The 20018-nt window shown below is 36.4% G+C and overlaps 1 protein-coding gene across 1 annotated transcript; it reads left to right on the top strand.

The window, feature by feature from the left end:
- The first annotated feature begins 347 nt into the window (after nt 1-347).
- Nucleotides 348-4146, top strand: LOC107792545 (putative late blight resistance protein homolog R1A-3). Its single transcript, XM_016614769.2, has 2 exons — nt 348-484; nt 1048-4146. Exon 2 carries the CDS (start codon nt 1057-1059, stop codon nt 3871-3873), a length of 2817 nt encoding a protein of 938 aa, XP_016470255.1. The 5' UTR covers nt 348-484; nt 1048-1056; the 3' UTR covers nt 3874-4146.
- Nucleotides 4147-20018: the final 15872 nt, after the last annotated feature.

The raw sequence follows: 20018 nt of genomic DNA, 5'->3' as shown, positions 1-20018 counted from the left end.
GGTTAGGGATAATATTTGCGTACACATTACCCTCTCTAAATTTTACTAGTGGAATTATATTGGATCGTAGACCAGCGTTGAGTAAATATGTGGTCTAACAATTTGTAGTATATTTGTACTATGCACATGCGGACAAGTCTTGAGTAAATAGGCTTTGAAAATGCACAATTTGTACTATGCATCTGTGGAAATTTCTCCAAAATTTTCTATTGACTAAATTGTACTATGCATTTGTGGAGACAAATTAGGCTTTGAAATGCCTCAAAAGTTCCTTTATTTACAAAATTGTGTGATGGCAGTTAATGTAATAATAATGAAAAACAGGGGTAAATGAAGCTGGCATCATGTCAACGAAGACCACTCTGTTCTTACACTTCTTATATAGGAGAAAGAATGAAGCTTCAACTTGTTGCATTTCCCCTCTTGCTGTTGCTGGTACTTTACCTTCTTCTGTATTTTTGCCCACAGCCGCCACTACTATCAGGTCTCTGCTTTCCCAATATTTACTGTTCTAGTTTTCTAATATTGGGGCTGTATTTAATTTTTGTAACTTTTTAGACGATTTTTGACATTATAAGTTGTATTATTATGTTAATGATCTTTTTTCGAGGTTATAAACTCATGTTTAAGATGAGGTAATGGAGTAACATGGTCAGTTAGAATTCATATAGTCTACCTCAACTCGTAGCTAGAGTGTGACGTATCGCTAGCTTTTGCTTAGATTCTGTATTTGTACATTCAGACATTTCTATAACAACATACTTATATAACAAACATTCACTATAAAAGCCAAGCTTTTTCGAAACCGATTTTTATATTATGTTATAATATATATTCTCTATAATAGCACTTTACTGTAGAGAGGTTTGACTTATTAGGAAATTTATTAAATATGTATAAATATTTAATTGCGAACCAGTAACTAAGACATGCTATAGGTTCTTTTGGCAAATTTAGAACTCATAAACTTCAAATTTTGGCTCCGTCGCCTAGTTGTTTTTGTAAAGTAGTGGTAGACTGATAGTTTGTTTAATGTAATTTTCTAAGGAAGAAGAAATGGCTTATGCTGCTCTGACTTCTGCTGTATGCTCACTCGAGCTGTTCCTGCAATGCAATCATCCATTACTGAATAATCTTCAGAGGAAAGAACAGATCTTATCACTATGCAAAAGAATTTTATCTTTTCAAGAGTTCTTGGCGGATTTTGAAAAGCTAATGCATAAGCATGAAGGGCTAAAATTATTGGAAGGAAAGATCAAAGAGAAAACATATCAAGTTGAAGATATTGTTGACTCAAAGTTGAGAAAATATTTTTTGGCCAAAAATGCAAAGGACCGAAAAAAGGCCTACTCAGTTCTATGTAGGAGGTTACAGGTAGCAATTGAAGAAATGGAATTGGTCAAAAAAGAAGCAATGACAATTAAGGGTGACAAGATTAGGACAAGGCTTTTTCATACACGAGTTTCACCAGCTAGGAGGGATGTATCAACTAGTAGTCCAAATTTGCAACAACAAACACCGGTTGGTTTCCAGGACGACTTGGACAAAATAATTGATAGGCTCAGAGGTGATTCTTCTGAACTAGATATTATCACTATAGTCGGGATGGCTGGTATTGGTAAAACAACTCTTGCAAAAAGAGCATATAACGATCCTTCTGTTGTTTACCGGTTTGATGTTCGTGCTTGGACCACTATTTCTCAAGAGTATAGAGAAAGAGACACATTACTTGACCTCTTTTATTCAGTTGTTCCTCCAGCCAGTGGATCCAATCAAGAGAGCGACAAAGAAGCTGCTGATCGACTGTATGGTAGGCTAATGACTCAACCTTCAAAAGAAATGTACGAAGGTAGAAACCAAGAAATGGCTGACCGATTGTACAAAAGTTTAAAGGGTAAGAGATTTCTCATTGTCGTCGATGACATGTGGAGCACTGATGCTTGGGACAATGTGAGCATGTTTCTTCCTAATGATAACAATAAAAGTCGTGTCATACTAACAAGTAGGCTCATTGATGTCGCAACTTATGCTAATCCTAATCCAGATAGGCAACCTCACCGACTGAATTTTCTAAACAAAGATGAAGGTTGGGAACTACTCCGTGAGAAACTTTTCGGGAAAAGAGGATGCCCTTTTGAGTTGGAAGTGATTGGGAAAAGTATTGCAGAAAAATGCCAAGGACTACCTCTAGCGATTGTTGTGGTTGCAGGGCATCTTTCCAAAATGAGCAAGACTCCGGATAGCTGGAACACTGTTGCTGAAAGTGTGGGCTCCGTTGTAAATCGTGAGCCAGGGCAGTGTTTAGACATACTTGCTCTAAGTTACAACTACTTGCCTCAACATTTAAAAGCCTGCTTCTTGTACATGGGAGCATTTCCTGAAGATTTTGAGATTCCCGTGTGGAAGCTAATTAGGTTGTGGGTTGCTGAGGGCTTCCTTAATGCAACAGGACATACGACCATGGAAGAGATAGCAGAGGATTGTTTGGAGGATCTTATTGATAGATGTTTGGTTTTAGCTGGAAAGCGGTCTAATGGAAAACTCAAAACATGTAAAGTCCATGACATCATGCGAGAGTTTTGCTTAGAAGAAGCTAGAAGAAAAAACTTTCTACATGTCTTGAAGAGTTCCCTTGATGTTCTATCAGAAAGCATAACAGCTTTACGTCGGGTTAGTATCAATTGTAGCACCATCTTCTCAAGTTACTCTATTCAACCGACGGATTCTACTGTTTCTGTTTCTCGTTCCATCTTGGGATTCAATATTTCGGAAAGTTCAATTTTTTCATACATAGACTTCAAATTGCTCAGGGTTCTAGATATCACTTTCCAACATTTCCCTCAGTTTCCCAGTGAGATAATGCAACTTGTTAATTTGCGTTACCTTGCAGTTGCCACTGGTAGCGAATTCCCTCCACTAGTATCACAGTTTTGGAGTTTGCAGACTTTAATACTTCATCTGTATTCTAGAAGCTCAACTTTTCCTTGGGAGATTTGGACGATGCCAAACCTCAGACATCTCCATGTTAAACCAAGCATCTGTTTGCCGAGTCCAACCAAAGTAGAATGTAATAGATACAGTTCCTGGGTTCTAAATAACCTACAAACACTTGTCAATATTACCCTTGCAGATTGTACAAAGGATGTCTTCTCAAGCACTCCTAAGTTGAAGAAATTGGGGATATGTGAATCGATCGATTATACTTACCCAGTCCAAATTCTCTGGAGTGATTTTCTTTACACATCTGAAAAACTGTGGCCTTATTCTAGTGATACAATGTCAGACTTGTGGTCAGATTGCTTTAGAAATCTTGCTCTCCTGCCTCAACTCGAGGCATTAAAGATTTTTGGGTTGAAACCACCTGTACAAGAACCAAAATTAGCTCGTCATCTTGATGCACTTCCGGAGAATCTTAAGAAATTGACTTTGAGCTTCACTTACTTGCCGTGGGAGAGTATGACGTCTCTTTGTAGATTGCCAAATCTTGAGGTACTCAAACTAAAAAATTATGCCTTCACAGGACCAAAATGGGAACAAGTTGAAGAGGGGTTCTGTTCTTTAAAACTGTTGCTAATCGAGATGTCCGACTTAGAGCAATGGAGCGCCTCAAATGATCATTTTCCATGCCTGGAACATCTAGTTCTAAAGGGTTGCCTTCATTTGGACAGCATCCCTCGCGATTTGGGCTTTATTCCAACATTACAGATAATTGAGTTGGATAATTCAAGCCAATCCGCTGTGCTTTCAGCTAAAGAGATTCAAGAGGAGCAGCAGAGTTGTGGTTATGATGCTCTACAAGTGCGAATAGAGAGAAATTTTGGGAGAATAGTTGCTGTTGCAACTCCTTATTCCACCAGGCAAGTAGAGAAATGAATTTACTACACAAGTTTTGATTATTGAACGTTGGAAGTAACAAAATTAGTAATTCCTACTACTAGCTATTTTCATTTGTTAACACCAATAATAACTTATTTGCTTGTTTGGCTTCATATCTGGATGCTCGCTTGTGTAGCTTATTATTGTCATTGTTTGTATGAATAAACCAAGGCGACGGGCAACTCTTGACTCTTGTAAAAAGTAGACGGTTTCTCAGTGTAGAAGTCGGAGTAGTACCATTCCTGAAATCTTGTCTTTGCACATTGTTTATACTTTGTGTCACTCTTAAGTTACCAGAAATGTATTAGATAGAAGTTTCATTGTGATGCCTATCGGATGAAGTAGTTCTGTTGTGGCTAAGAGCGTGTTTGGATTGGTTTTTAAGCTGTTCAAACCAGCTTTTTAGTTTTTTTGTAGCGTTTGGCAACTTAAAAAAGTGCTTAAAACAAGCCTAAAGCCATAAGTTGGGCAACCCGAGATGCTTGAAGGATTTCTTGAAATGCAGTCAAATCTCAGGAATAGAGAGAATGTTGCAGCTATCTTTTAATTTTGAGAAGGAAAAGTTGGCAGTTCACACCCTCATATACAGCCCAAATGTAGCATCTTTTACCTTATCATCTGTTCCTTGAATTCCTGAAATAAGCAACAGAAGGATATAGTATAGCTCTATTAAGACACAACAGATAGATGTTAAAGCCAAGAATTGAGTAGAAATCTATAAACTTGGGATATAGCTTGGTTTTAAAACATTTTAAATTTGTATTGAAAGCTTTACTTCTCTCTCTCTTTTTACATTTAAAAATTAAAAGTAAATTATATTTATAAAAATTATCACATAATAATATTAAGAAACTTTTGGAACAAAAAAATTAATGTAAAAAACATTATGTCTAGGCAAGTTACGTCATAAAAAATGCTAATAACTTCAAGAAAGAGGTTTCATTTCATGATTTTGAATTACCTCAGAGATTATTCTATGAAGGAAGTACTGTGGAAATTTTTTGTACACTTTGTAAGCGTTTGGTATAGTAGAAATTAAAATTGAAGAAAAGTTTGAGGGAATTTGAATTGTGTTTGAGCATTAATTTCATTTAGAAAAAAAAGTTTATAAAATATAAAGATTTGCGAGTACGTAGAAATCAATAGAATATACCTTTATATTATTATTTTAATATTTAGCTTGATATTTAAATACTGCGCTTCAATATTTACAAATCACCACAAATATTTACAAATATAGAAATTCAGTATTTGAAAGTACTCAAAGTATGTTGTTACAAAACGAATTTTTAGTTTAAGAGTATGCCTTCATTCTTAGAAAACTTGAACTCATGCATTTGTCATTTTGAAATTTCAATTTAATCACCTAAACAATATTTAGATTTTAAAAAGATAAATACCGGCATCACGATACTTATTTTAGAGAGTTGCACTGATTGTTCTAGTCATCTCTTGATTATATTTCTCACTCATGAAGATGTCTATTGTTGCAATTTGCATTAATCACAAAAATCTCGTCCTTAAGGGGTCGTTTGGTTTAGAAACAAATTATACAGAGACAGTAAGACATGGATTAATAATGTAGAGATTGTAATAAAGAGAGAGTAATATTTTATCATTATTCATCTTACCTTTTTAATCAATGAGTTTTCTGGGAGTCTTAATTTTGAAGCAAAGAATTTTAGGAAAATGATAGAGAGAAAGAAGAGCTCACGGTAGTTGGTGGCACTGGCTATTTTTTGCCTTGCTGCTTTTGCACAAATAGAAAGGCAAAGTCCTTATTTTGGATGCAAAGTATCATATAAAGCTTCAATTAAAATTCCCCAATAGATCGCATAAAACGTGGGTTATGTCGTTGAAAAAACAATAAAATGTGCCCTTTACATAAAATTCATCATTTAGAGTGTGCTTGGTATGAAAGAAAATATTTTCATGGAATATGAGTGATTTTATCACTTATTTTTTCTTATTTGGTTAGTGAGAAAAAACTTTTCCGAAATTTTTTTTCTAGTGTTTGGTTAGAGGGTAGAAAATATTTTTTCGAAAAATAATTTTTTATGCTACTCTCCTCACCCTCCCCTTCCCCCCTCCCCCTAAAGTCCCTATGTTTCCTGTGCTCTCCCCCCGCTCCTCGCTCCTGCCGCCCAAATACCCAACATTTTCATGACTCTATTTTCTTCAAGAATTTAATTATTATATAAAAATTCATACAAACCCAAAAGAACTAATATGCTACTTTACTTTTTTATGCAAAAACAACGTTGAAATTTGTGTTCCATAACAACAACAAAAAGTACTCTTTTTTTTGGTTGAAAAAGAAAGCACTATTTGTACAACATGAAAATAAAGTACTTATTTTGTAGAAATGAAAGAAATTAACTTTTCTATATCATGAAAAGAAAAATACTCATTTTGTTGAAATAAAAAAAAATACTTTTTTTATTGAAATAAAAGAAAATATTTTTACCATATCATTTTGTTGAAATGAAGAAAATACTCCTTTGTTGAAATGAAAAAATTACTCTATTTATAACATGAAAAGAAAGTACTATTAATAATATTTCTATTTAGGCTGGGGTGGGAGTGGGTATAATTGGGGTGGGGTGGGGGTGTAGGGACGGGTTGGTGGGGATGGGGAATGAGAGGAAGGTTGGAAAAGAGTTTTGGAAAATGTTTTCCCTTCTCTTGATAGGGAAAATATTTTCTTCCAATTGGAGGAAAATTAGTTCATGAGAAAAATATTTTTCAAAACATTTAAGCCAACCAAATATGAAAAAATTGGATAGCATCTTTGACAGAGCTTCAAGCAAGAAGGTCATACCAAACACACCCTTAGTCATGGTTAATAATCCCTTACTTTGCAACTAATACATTCTTGTACAGTTTTACTATTTTAATCCAAACACAAAGGCTTCATTTGTTTGCACTCAATGTGTCACGATCCAAAATCCCACCACAGGCGTCGTGATGGCACCTAGTCTCTAAGACTAGGTAAGTCGATTCCCATCGCATTTTTGAAGCCATTTTTAAAAAAAAAATAAGTAACCAAAACTAACAGTGAAAATAATTACAATATACAACCTCCCAAGACTGGCAGTACTGAGTCACGAACTCTAACTGAATACATAGAATGATCACAAGGACCGAATATACAATACTGTTTGATTACAAGTTAACAGTACAATGAAATGAAAGGACTCCAAGAAACTGCGACGACCAAGCAGCTCTACCTTGAATCCTTACGATCTCGCTTTAACTCTGCTCAAGTCCGTTATCTTCAATACCTGGCTCTGCACAAAAATGTGCAGAAGTGTAGAGTGAGCACACCACAGCGGTGCCCAGTAAGTATCAAGACTAACCTCAATGGAGTAGAGACGAGGTACAGTCAAGACACTCACTAGTCTAATACCTTGTGCAATATAGCAGTATACAATAGTACTGGAAAATAACTAGCAATGATAACAACAACTCAACCAGTGATATCACAACAAGGCAACATAAAACAACCAATGATATGCACAGTAAGACAATAAGATCACCATTTAATATCGCTCAACAATTAATAAATACAATTACACCCAATTAGATCAAGTTCTTCAATTAAATATCATTCACATATAATTCTATCAATTAACTTTCTTTCAAATATAATTTTTCTCAAATAATTATCTTTCAAATACAATTCTTTCATATAATACTTTCTAAATAAAAATCCTTCCAAATAAATATTTTGAATATAATTCTTCAGTTAAAAAGTTACCATGTGACACATCATTTCATAATCATAAAAATACGGGTCTCAGCCCATTTTCATATTTTTCATAAATACGGGTCTCAACCCATTTTTCATATCTCCACGGCACTTCATGTCCATAATTAAATCATTATATTTCCCCGGCACATCGTGCCCTCATTTCATATCTCAACTGCACGGACAACTCACGTGCCAAATATCATTATCATTTAATCACAGCACATCGTGCCCACATTTCATATCACAATCACACGGACAATTCACATGCCAATATCCTCAATGTATATAAGATCCACATGCTCAATTTATTTCCACTAAAGTAAGTTTAAAAGTTTTTTAAAAATCAAGTAAGAAATCAACAAAGAATTGAATTTATTTTTAGAATCATTTGGGTGAAGAAAATAACTTTGCACTTATATCAAAGCATCAGATAAACTACTGGTTTGGTTGTAAAACTATTTAATTTAAAATATAATAATAATTTTTTTTATTTAAATCAACTCAATTATCGAAAATCAGTAAGAAAAAACAGAGATATACTTCTTCAGAATCTCGTGCTAAAAAGCCAAAGTCAACATAATACAACTAGGAGCACAAAATACATAATAATAATAAAGTCAACTAGTACATCACGGAAGAAGACAAGAATTTACATATTAAATGAAACAAAATCACCCAAGGCAAGAACATGAATAAAGAAATATCAACAGGGCACTCCCGAGGTACCGCCTCGTAGTCCCAAATCATAAATAAATTCACAATATCTCATTTACTTATATCACCGCGGGAGCCTTCACATTAAATTTTAAAGAAATTATTTTTTTCGAAATAGCATCCCGCGTTTTAGCCACCTTTATCACACTACATGGCTTCTAGTAGTTCCCCTACTAGCCACGTGTTTCAAGCCACCCTTATCTCACCGCATGCGTTTCAACACCCTGGCCTTATATCACCGCATGACTTCTAGTAGTTCCCCTACTAGCCATGCGTTTCAAGCTACCCGTATCTCACCGCATACGTATCAATATCACAATATTTCACAAATCGCACCTCAAGTGCCCAAATATCACAACATAATATAACTTGCACCTCAAGTGCCCAAATATCACAGCATAATATAACTTGCATCTCAAGTGCCCAAATATTACAGCATTTTACAAATTGCACATCAAGTTCTCAAATCTTACAACATATCACAGATTGCACATCAGGTGCTCAAATCTTACGACATATCACAAATTGCACATCAGGTGCTCAAATCTTACAACATATCACAAAATTGCACATCAGGTGCTCAAATCTTACAACATATCACAAATTTCATATCAAGTGCCCAAATATTACAATTTGCCACAGAAATTAACAATACATTATTTTCTACAATAAGGAGCCCATGGCTCGACCATAATGTGCACCAAAATCTTAACAAAATATCCGGAAGTGAACAACTCAACAAAATAATATTTCACATAAAAATCAAGGTGAAAATCACACCAAATCATCATGTAAAAATAATTTCAACAAACAAGGATCTAGGCATGACAAATAGATGATTTAATAATTGCAAAAAAATTTCAATTTAATACATAAGGGCGTCTAAGAATTTTTAATCCATAAAATTTTCACATATAAACCAAGTACGTACTCGTCACCTCGCATACATAGTTTTCAATTACACAATTTCGCACATAAGACTTGATACCTAAGGGGTAATTTTTCCACTCGAGGTTAAGCAAGACACTTACCTCTTTGAAGTTATGCCGATATTCCAAAATTGCCTTCTTGCTTGAATTGACCTCCGGGCCATTCAAATCTATCCAAATTTATTATATAACTTCATTAAAATTCATCGGAAACAATTCCGAATAATAATACACCTACTTAAAAATTTATTTTAAAAAGTCAACAAAAGTCAACGCGGGACCCGCCCCTCGGAACCCGGCAAATTTTTTATGAAATCCGAACACCCATTCTGATATGTGTTCAACCATATAAATTTTATCGAATTCCAATAACAACTCGACTTCCAAATCTTAAATTTTCGTTTTTGAAAGATTTTACATAAATCTTGATTTTTCCTCCATTAAATCCGAATTAAATGATGGATTCAAAGACATAATCATGGAAATTAATCAAAACTGGATGAGAATCACTTACCCCAAACACCCACGCAAGAATCTCTCCAAAAATCGCCTTCTGCCGAGCTCCAAATTAAATTTTGAGTTATGAACTCAAACCCCCGTTTTTGGGACTTTTAATTCTGCCTAGGAGTGCCTTCATCGCGTTTGCGACCACAGCTTCGCGTTCGCGAAGCACAAAAAATATGCGGCCCAGATTCCTTCTTCGCGTTCGTGATATCCTCATCGCGTTCGCGATGCCTTCCAACCTCTGTCCCTCGTGTTTGCGAGACACGAGTCGCGTTCGCGAAGGCTTAACGCCACGCAGGCCCCCAACTCTCTTTCCTCTTTGCGTTCGCGTCTGCCCACTCGCGTTCGCATAGGCTTTCCTCATCTCCTTCTTCGCGTTCGCAGCTTCTTCATCGCGTTCGCGATGGGCAAATCCCAGCTGTCCAAAATCCTTCTTCGCGAACACGTGAGACCCTTCGCGTTCGCGAAGAACAATACCAGATATCAGTTCCAGCAGTTGCAAAACAAGGAGAAATGATCCGAAACCATCCCGGAACTCACCCGAGCCCCCCCTCCCCCTCCCCCGGAACCTTAACCAAACATACCATCAAGTCCTAAAACATCATACGAACTTAGTCGAACCTTCAAATCACCACAAACAACTCGAAAACCACGAGTCATACCCCAATTCAAAATTTATGAACTTTGAACTTTCAAATTCTATAACTTGTGCCGAAATATATCAAATCGATCCGGAATGACTTCAAATTTTGCACACAAGTCATAATTGACATTATGGACCTACTCCAACTTCCGGAATCGGATTTCGAACCCGATATCAAAAAGTCCACTTCCGGTCAAATTCTCCAAAAATTTAACTTTCGGCATTTCAAGCTTAATTCCACTACGGACCTCCAAATAATTTTTTGGACACGCTTCTAAGTCCAAAATCACCATACAGAGCTATTAAAATCATCAAAATTCCATTCCGGAGTCGTTTGCTCAGAAGTCAACTCTCCGGTCAACTCTTTCCATTTAAGCTTCAAATTAAGGATTGTTCTTTTAATTTAATTCCGAATCTTTAGTAAATCAAACTCGACCAAACCCGCGGGTCATAGTACATATTGCGAAGCTGCTCGAGACCTTAAGTCACTGAACGGGGCGTAAATTCTTAAAATGACAAATCGGGTCATTATACAATGGAGATTTGAATCTTAATTATTTAAATTTCAGACATTAAGTGCGTTTGTTTTTTAAAGTCTGAATCTTAATCATTAAGTATGTTTTTTAATTCACAACCACTTAACGAGTTTGAATTGGTCTGTATGATTAAGATTTATAACAATGACTTGATTTCATTAAGATGCCATCATCCACATTCATTACTAACTGCCGCAATCACCTACCATTATCAACTACTACCATCACCACCACCATCTTCAACCATAGCCGCACCACTACCACCACCCATCACCTCCACCACCATCATCCTCAACCATAACCACATACCCACCCATCTCAACTATCACAACTGTTGGGTCCAAACGCACACACAAGTATATGCGATCGACAAGTAATATAGTGATGAGAAAGTATCGTTCCCACGAGGATTTATGATTAACTATTGTCCAATCTAAACTATTTATAAATTTAATGCTCAAGTGAGTGTGAAGAAAATGATTGTAATTTTTGTAACTAAATCACTACGAAACTAATAAGCAAACAAGAAAATACGATCGCAAATAGAGAAAACAAACACTTAGAAAGAATTCAATGAGATAGGGATATTCCAGGGTTATGGGATTAACGCCTCTCCTATTGTGTTTTTCCGGTTGATATAATCACTTGACTTATCTAATCTGTTGATTATAGGAGCGAGACAAGCACCCGGTGCCTCACCTAACATGGCATACCAAATTGCGACTAAGGGACTCTGAACATATAATGTCATACTTTGGCCATGGGGCCACCTTGCAAGACAATTTGCGAAGCAAAATATAAAACTGAATGGAAACTAGCGCTAACTAAACATCAATATAAAGCTAGGCCGACAAGGCCATCATAGCTACTACAGCTGACAAACCATCAAATATACATACCAGGCCTACAAACCCAACATACTGCACTAACCAACAGGATATGTCTACAAGCCTCTACTAATAGATATATTGTGATCGGAACAGGGCCCCGACCTACCCATATTATATATATATATATAAATACATACATAAAATGCACACAAAAACCTAGACCCGATAACTCCGAAGGATGTGGAGCTTACCGATCAGGCTAAACTCTGGAAACACCTACTGAGGAGGTCTACTCGTCTGTCTATCTGAACCTGCATGCATGAAATGCAGCGTCCTCGGAAAAGGGACGTCAGTACGAAATAATGTACCGAGTATGTAAGGCAATAACATAATTGAAAATCAAAACTGAACTGATAATATAATAACTGGAAGTAACTGGGAGTCAAAGATGATCTGGAGATATAATTACCTACTGATAGTGACTAAACTCCTTCAATATAGTAAGTAAAATAAATGTCCGGCCCTATAAGGCTCGGTACGTGTAAATGCTCGGCCGTAGTAGGCTCGCTCATAAGCGCTCGGCCATATTGGGCTCTGTATCTCGGCCATCCTGAGCTCGCTCATAGGCGCTCGGCCACAGTAGGCTCGGTATATATAACTTACCATCTGCTCAGAGGTTGCCCAATAGGGGCCTGCCCACCGATTATAGCTCGATGGTGGTGAAAATATTGTAATACTGTGTAATACTGTATATATATATAGACCCTCTGCTCTCTTGACTGAATAAAGACAAAACTAAACTGAATATGAAGTCTCGATAAGGAATAATATTGTAGCTTATGAGACTAGAATAATGTGAATAAATTCATGAATACGAACTTCTCTTTATGTCTCATTATTAACACATGTAGCTACGAGATCATGCCAAAATGAAGGAAGGGCTTAGCCTTAACATACCTTATCACAATCTTTCCAATCACCAAGTTGAACTCACCTCTTTGCACCTTAATCTACAAGAACGATAATAATACTATCGTTAAGTTACGAAAGGTACAACTATCGCACAACGAACGACAAACTTATTTTGTATTAAAACGGGCAGCATCTCCCCTATAATCCTTACTTCCTCCAAATTCAAGATAACACCAACAATACAAGAACAGAATAATAACAACATATATACATCATTTTCCAGCCCTATATACACCATCAAATACTACAAAACAGCCCAACGCACCCCAATCTCTTCATACACAAAACGACCACCGTAGTAGTGTCAAACGACCCGAAAATATTATGACGAAAGACCAGACAACCACCCTACATTTATATGGTGTTTCTACACCCCCTTCCTCCTCCAAAACTCTACAAAATAGTAGTGAAACATGCAGCCCAACAGCAACACAAAACAGTCCACAAAATAGTCCGCTACAAGTGAATAACTCGAACTCACGGCTTCCGATCACCGTCCCGTGAGTTCTCACAAGTATAGAACGACTTACCATGAATTTATAGAAGAACAACTGGATGAAAGAGAGCAGTAAACTCACCTTATTTGTTGGATAACTCAGCTCCTATCTTGGTTCTTCAAACTCTAGGTTTTACCTCTAATTAGAACTTGAAAGGGAGAGAAAATCAATTAGGGTTTGTGGGAAATTTTTGGGAGGATTCTTTGCAGAGCTTATGTCTGGTTATTATGCTCTATTTTAAGTCTAATATATGAAGAAAATAGGCCTTTAAAAGGCCTCTTTGGACGACCCGAAATGGCCTATTTTTGGGCTTTCATTTAAGCAAGTAGGTGACACACCTACTTGTCACCTAGCAGCTTGCGCAGTATCGCAAAAATGCCCATATCTCACTATTCCGATGTCATATTAACAAACGGTTTAATGCATTAGAAAATAGACTCATAGATATTTAATTTGATAGGTGGAACACCCCATAAATTTAAGTATATTGGAAGAAAATTGCAGTTACATTTGACCCAAAGTTTCAGTAAAACTTATGAGTGTAACTTGTGATGACTTTCATCGACTTTTGTTCCACAACTCGCTTGACATTAAAACATAACACACGGATGTCATAAGACTAATATAAATCATAAAATAATCTCCTTATCATGTTAATCACCCTAGTCTCACCCCAAAGGTACATGTTATAATATTCCCAACTTGTCGACTTTCGACGAAACATTGTTTTATTCAATTGCTTTAGCTTCTGAACTGTCCAACCCTCTTTGTACTTGTTGTTCATGATCTTCAATATTTGTAACCTCATAGGTAACATGATTAACTTACTTTATATACTTTTAAATATTATCTCATTTTTGGTCCTACATTAGTTTGCTTACGACGCATTTTTACGTACAAAAATATAGGGTGTAACATCACTCCCCCTTGGGAATATTCCTTAAGACTATATGTCTATAGAATCAAAATTGACAAGAACACATGTATATCTCCTGCAAAAATAACCAAGTAAGGCAACTAGAATATGTCTATCCTAATCACGAATCTATTCGCTGATGCCCCAATTCAAGAACTTACTCTACTCAACTTTAAATTTGTAGATAGTACCTTATAGTTAGCTACGCAATATAATAATTAAGTGCAAGATTGAATAGCAAATTAATATGATAGAGTCAAGCAACACAATCAACCGTTAAACTACAATAGTCAATAACAACCCATAATCCCAGAATAATAAGGTTTTTGGCCACTCATGTTCATGATAATAATCAAAAGATTGTTTTTAAACGTAAAATTAATGAATACTAGATGAAGGATGGAATAATCGATGAATTTCGTGCTCCCGAGTGTTCCGTGCTTGTGTTTTTTCTCTCAAAGTGGCGTCTCCCCCTCCAAAATAGGTTTAGACTTGCTTTTATATGAGTTATGGGCGTCTTGGGTCAAAATAACCTTGTCCCGAACTAAGTAAGACAATTTCCCGTCACCCCAGTGCCCAAGGTAGCGTGGGGTGCTTGTCACGCCCCGAACTCGAGGAGCGCGACTGGCGCTCAACCGAGTAAACCCAGTAGAGCAAGCCTAATTTACATCAACCTCTCATCATTACTCGTGCATGATTTACCATAACATAATTAGATCTTGACTATCATATTGAATACATTTGGCTCAATGGCCCATATTTTCTTTCTCATGATGGTTACACAACATAATAAATAGCTGTAAATACTGTGAACATAAATACATGAAAAAACTCAAATCTTTAATTACATGACCCACAGTGTACATGGAACTTCTATGACACTAGATACCTATATATATAAAATGAACTAGACCCAAACACCCACTAGAATTGTAGCGGGCTCACCATAAGCTGAGTAGCGAAGAAGATCCCTATCAAAGATCTATATCATCCTGTAGAAGTATACATGCATCCATTAAAAGATGCAGCGCCCCGGCAAAAGGGACGTGAGTACATGTGAAATAGTACTCGTATGTAAGGCAGTCAAAACAACATATGAAAATATGGTAACTCAAATAAGAGGCAAATAAAGTACATCAAGAGACTACGAAACATCCCATAGAATCACATTTCAAGTCTTATTATACTTGCATCATTCTAAACTTATTTTAGGATCAACTGAGCCATATGAACTATACGTGGAATACATAATATAATGTAATTGTAACAATATGTACAAACAAGGCCAATGAAAGTGGCACCTTCCTCCCTTATTTTACACATATATATTTCATAGACCATCCTTATTGTTCACATATCGTATTATACACCTATGCGTCTCATAGACCGTTCATAGTATCACCTATACAATACACATGTGTGTTTCATAGACTATTCACAGTGTTCACTTACACAATACAAATTCACCTATTCAAGGGCTTGGAAATACAACATGAATATGATGAATCATGGTAACAATAAAAGGACTTAGATAGTCGTTAACGTCAAGCAAATTTATCAAGAGCTTCCATTCAAATTTATAGATATTAAGTCGGGGATCCTCTATAACCACCTTCACACAAAGCGGCCATGCCGCCTCACCCTAACATATGCGGTAGAGGTGTATCACAATACTACAATCCTTACACAAAGCGGACCTACCGCCTTACCCCATTATATATACGGGTGTAGGTGTATCACAATACTACAATCCCTACACAAAAACGGCCCTACCGCCTCACCCCAATATATACGGGTGGAGGTGTATCACAATACCAAAATCCCTATACAAAGCGGTCATTTCACCTCACCTCAATATATGCGGGTGGAGGTATGTCACAATACCACAATCCCTACATAAAGCGGTCCTGCCGCCTCACCCCAATATATACGGGTGGAAGTGTATCACAATACCACAATCCCTACACAAAGCGGTCTTGCCGCCTCACCCCAATATATACGGGTGGAGGTGTATTCCACAATACCACAATCCCTACACAAAGCGGTCCTGCCGCCTCACCCCAATGTACGCGGGTAGAGGTGTAATCCCAATCACAATGCCATATATAAACTCAAAGCGACATAGTTTGTCATTACATTTAAGGTCGTAAATTCTCATATCATTGAAATACTTCATGTTCATACTCATCATGGAGAAACACAACTAATTACATTAGCATATGCATGGAAAATCAATAAGTCGATTTCAATGGCACATGAGCCCAATTTATTTCCTTAAGGTTCATCATCATTTAGCATATGACATTTCCCTTTCATCTCATTATTCACTCACTTGGTATCTTGAGGTCATTAGCTAGATTCATGACTCTTGGGGACTTAACAATCGAAGTCATTTACATATATTATTTCAGAAGCATACAACTATAGTTGAAACTATTGGGACATACAACACCTCATAATTCTCATTTAGACAACGGCCACATTTCATGTTCATACTATCACTCACTTGTACTTGCCGCGGGTGATCATAGAACATTAAGAACATTTAAAATATTTAGGAAAACCACAGCCTCTCCTCATGAGGGCGTAGGAGTTTATAACACATTGGAAACATAAGTACAAATACGTTCATCTCATAACATTTCACAACATATATCACTTCATAATTACTTTAAACTACTTACAACATCACTATTTCCTTGGTTCCCTTGGCCAAACATATTATTCTTCATTTATGACACTGTGGCCATATATCATATTCCGCACTTTCATTTTTTTTACTTTCAAGGATTATCATCATAAACATTATCATATAGAATACTCTTGAAATATCTTACCCCAAAAGGGCAATACACAATTTCAACTCATGAATATGTAAGAACTCAAAACATATTGGAAATACCTACCAAGCATAGAATTAGTTAGAGCAACCACATTTGGACATGACTTGAGTACATAAGCTTTTGGATAATTCTATTTTCGGAGTCAATTTGGAATAGTTGAATCAAGGCTCATTTCATAATATTTCACACATCATTTCATTTCGTTGGTGCTATTGGCCACAAGTATAACTTCCATTCTTGGCACGGTGTTCACACTTTATATCCCCAACTCACTACTTCACACTTTATATCCCCAACTCACTACTTTCACTTTCAAGCATCTATATAGATTATCAACAACAAGGAATCCCTAATCATGACTTTTAGTACACCTATGAGCAATTAAGAGTCTTATGCACATTGAGACTTCTTACACAATTTGGCATAATAGCCTTCACTTGAAACACTACTTGGAGTCATAACATTTTTACACCCAACTCATGCTTTGAACACATTTTGAACATATACCTTTATGATAAGAGCATCCGGAACACATTTTGAACATATACCTTTAAATACAAAGCTTATTCGGAATAGTTGATTTATAAAGAATAACTCGGGACTTACAAGAACATCATGGAATTCAATTCTAGGAAAGACGTTTAGCCAACATACATCGTTTTGAGTTTTCCTTAAATTACTACAACGTTCCGGAAATTCTAACAATCCAAATCTATTTTGAGACATAACAAAATTGAACACAAATTAGGAAGGTATTCATGGTTTCAGCTCATTTGAGTATTTTATCAAATACTAGGTGTGCAAATTTGGCTACAAGGTTCTTCTACAAGCTTTCCTTCATTCTACAACCCAATCTTTACTTATTTGAGATCAACAATCTCCCCACAAACCATATTGGTACATGCATGTATAAATAATATTCTCATACCCAAGAATCATACTCCTAATCAACCATCTTCTACCCAAATTCGAAATTGAAAACTAGGGTATGGAACCTTACCTCTTAGATGAAGAACTTGTGAGATTTTCTTGTTGGATTTCAAAGCTTGGACAAGATCTTGATGAACAAAACACTTCATCTACTTCATATCTCTAGAACACTCTCACTTCTCTCTAAAAACCTCAGTTAATTTCCCCAAAATAAGCCCCAAAGCCTATTTATCAAAATGGGATCGGGTTATGAAAATAGAAAAATGGACTCTCCGAAATCAGGTATGCGGTCGCACAATGGAAAACACAATTGGTATGCGGATCGCACAATGGGCCGCAAAATCGGTGCCTAGAACTGGGCTGTGCTGTCCAGGCCTGCAACCATTTTGCGGTCGCATAACTACTTTTGCTATCGCATAATGGTTCTGCGATCGCAGAATTGGTCGCAAAATCATATTTTTCCAGCCTTTGGTAATTTGGTCATAACTTCTTGTAGGAGTATCCAAATAACGAACGGTTTGAAGCATTAGAAACTAGACACATAGACCATTATTTTGATAGGTAAACTATATAACACTTCATATAATGATAGTTATTCTAGTCTGCAGTTAAGTCTTGTGTGAACTCACTTGAAACTTTATCCCATCATAACATTTTTCAACTTGACTTAGTCTTGGGGCTCTTCTTAGACCAAAAACCATTCTTAATGCATCTCATAAGTATATTATCATGATCAATTGATACCATTCATATAATAGTCCTTATCTACACACAAAATAATATAATTTGCCCACATCAACTTTCTTAATAGCGCTTAAGTACTTCGAAATTTTTTCGAGGTGTTACAGTGCTAGCCCTGGCACTGGGAATTTTGTTTCTTCTGGAATTTGTGCCACAGGTAGCACCCCACACTAGCCTGGGTGATATACTGTCCACTTTTCTCCTTTTGTTGTCTTTTTGCTTCAAGTCGTGCACTTTCGTCCCACATTGCCTCCGTGTGATTCCTACACATAAAAATACCACGAATTAGAATAAATTATTACATTACACATCCAAAATCTACGAAACATGAGTAAAATGCGAGGCAATATGCATATAAATATACATATTTTAAGCTGAATATCAACACCCCACACTTAGACTCTTGCTCGCCCTTAAGCAATGGAACTCTCAACTACACCCCAACAACGTACACATCAACTATGGAGGAGCAACTCAATTTTTCAATCATACACTCTAGCTTTGACTATGGTCGATACCGACAATAAAGCATGAACATATCACATTCTTTCCATTTTATACACGCCCAAGTATAAACATTTCAATTCAAACAATTCAAATAACCTACCCATAACCACCCTACCTCAAGAGCCGCCTCGTTACCGGTAAGCACCCTCAACTCGCTAGCACTCACCCAACAAGAGAAATTAATAACATTACCCATCCGTCATGAGATCAAGTGCCCTCACCAACAAACAAGAGAGTGAATATAGAAATAGTCCAAACGTTCAAGTATAACTTTGAACATAAATTAAGGACATCACACATTGAATAAAATTTGCTCACTCTCACAAAGAAATTCATGCGCATCCCGTGGTCGTACCATAAACTTTTCATTGTGTACATCTCTACTAATCTAAGCTAGCCAAATCTATGATCAATTAGGACTTTATGGGTTGTAATGTAGGCTAAGAGATGGGTATGATTCATTTAGGAATAGTGACTAACCCTCCTAAGTATTTTAATACACTATACTCAAGAATCAAGTACATATTCTTCTCAATCAATTCCCTCACCACAAACCATACACAATATAGATCTTTCTTCAATTAAGCACTTCTATGTTCCCACTAGCACGAATTAGTAAGATTAGGAGGTGTTTTTTTCTTTTCTTCTTGACTATCACATTATTTATAATTTTTTTCTGCACACACTCCATACATTAAGGTTCATCGGCTAGCGGTATGTTTTACAACTTTAGTACACCTTATGGGCCCTTCCATGGTTCCACTCGAAAGCTACTTCCCAATATCGCACCTTACTTCTTTTAGAGACTAAGTGCCTTCGGAGGTAA

Source organism: Nicotiana tabacum, chromosome 21 (assembly GCF_000715075.1).
Source record: "Nicotiana tabacum cultivar K326 chromosome 21, ASM71507v2, whole genome shotgun sequence".
In the NCBI taxonomy this organism is placed as follows: domain Eukaryota; kingdom Viridiplantae; phylum Streptophyta; class Magnoliopsida; order Solanales; family Solanaceae; genus Nicotiana; species Nicotiana tabacum.
This window is presented reverse-complemented; position numbering and strand designations above follow the sequence as displayed.

Excerpts from the sequence above, each read along its gene's own strand:
- LOC107792545 (XM_016614769.2), top strand. The coding sequence starts at position 1,057 with ATGGCTTATGCTGCTCTGACTTCTGCTGTATGCTCACTCGAGCTGTTC.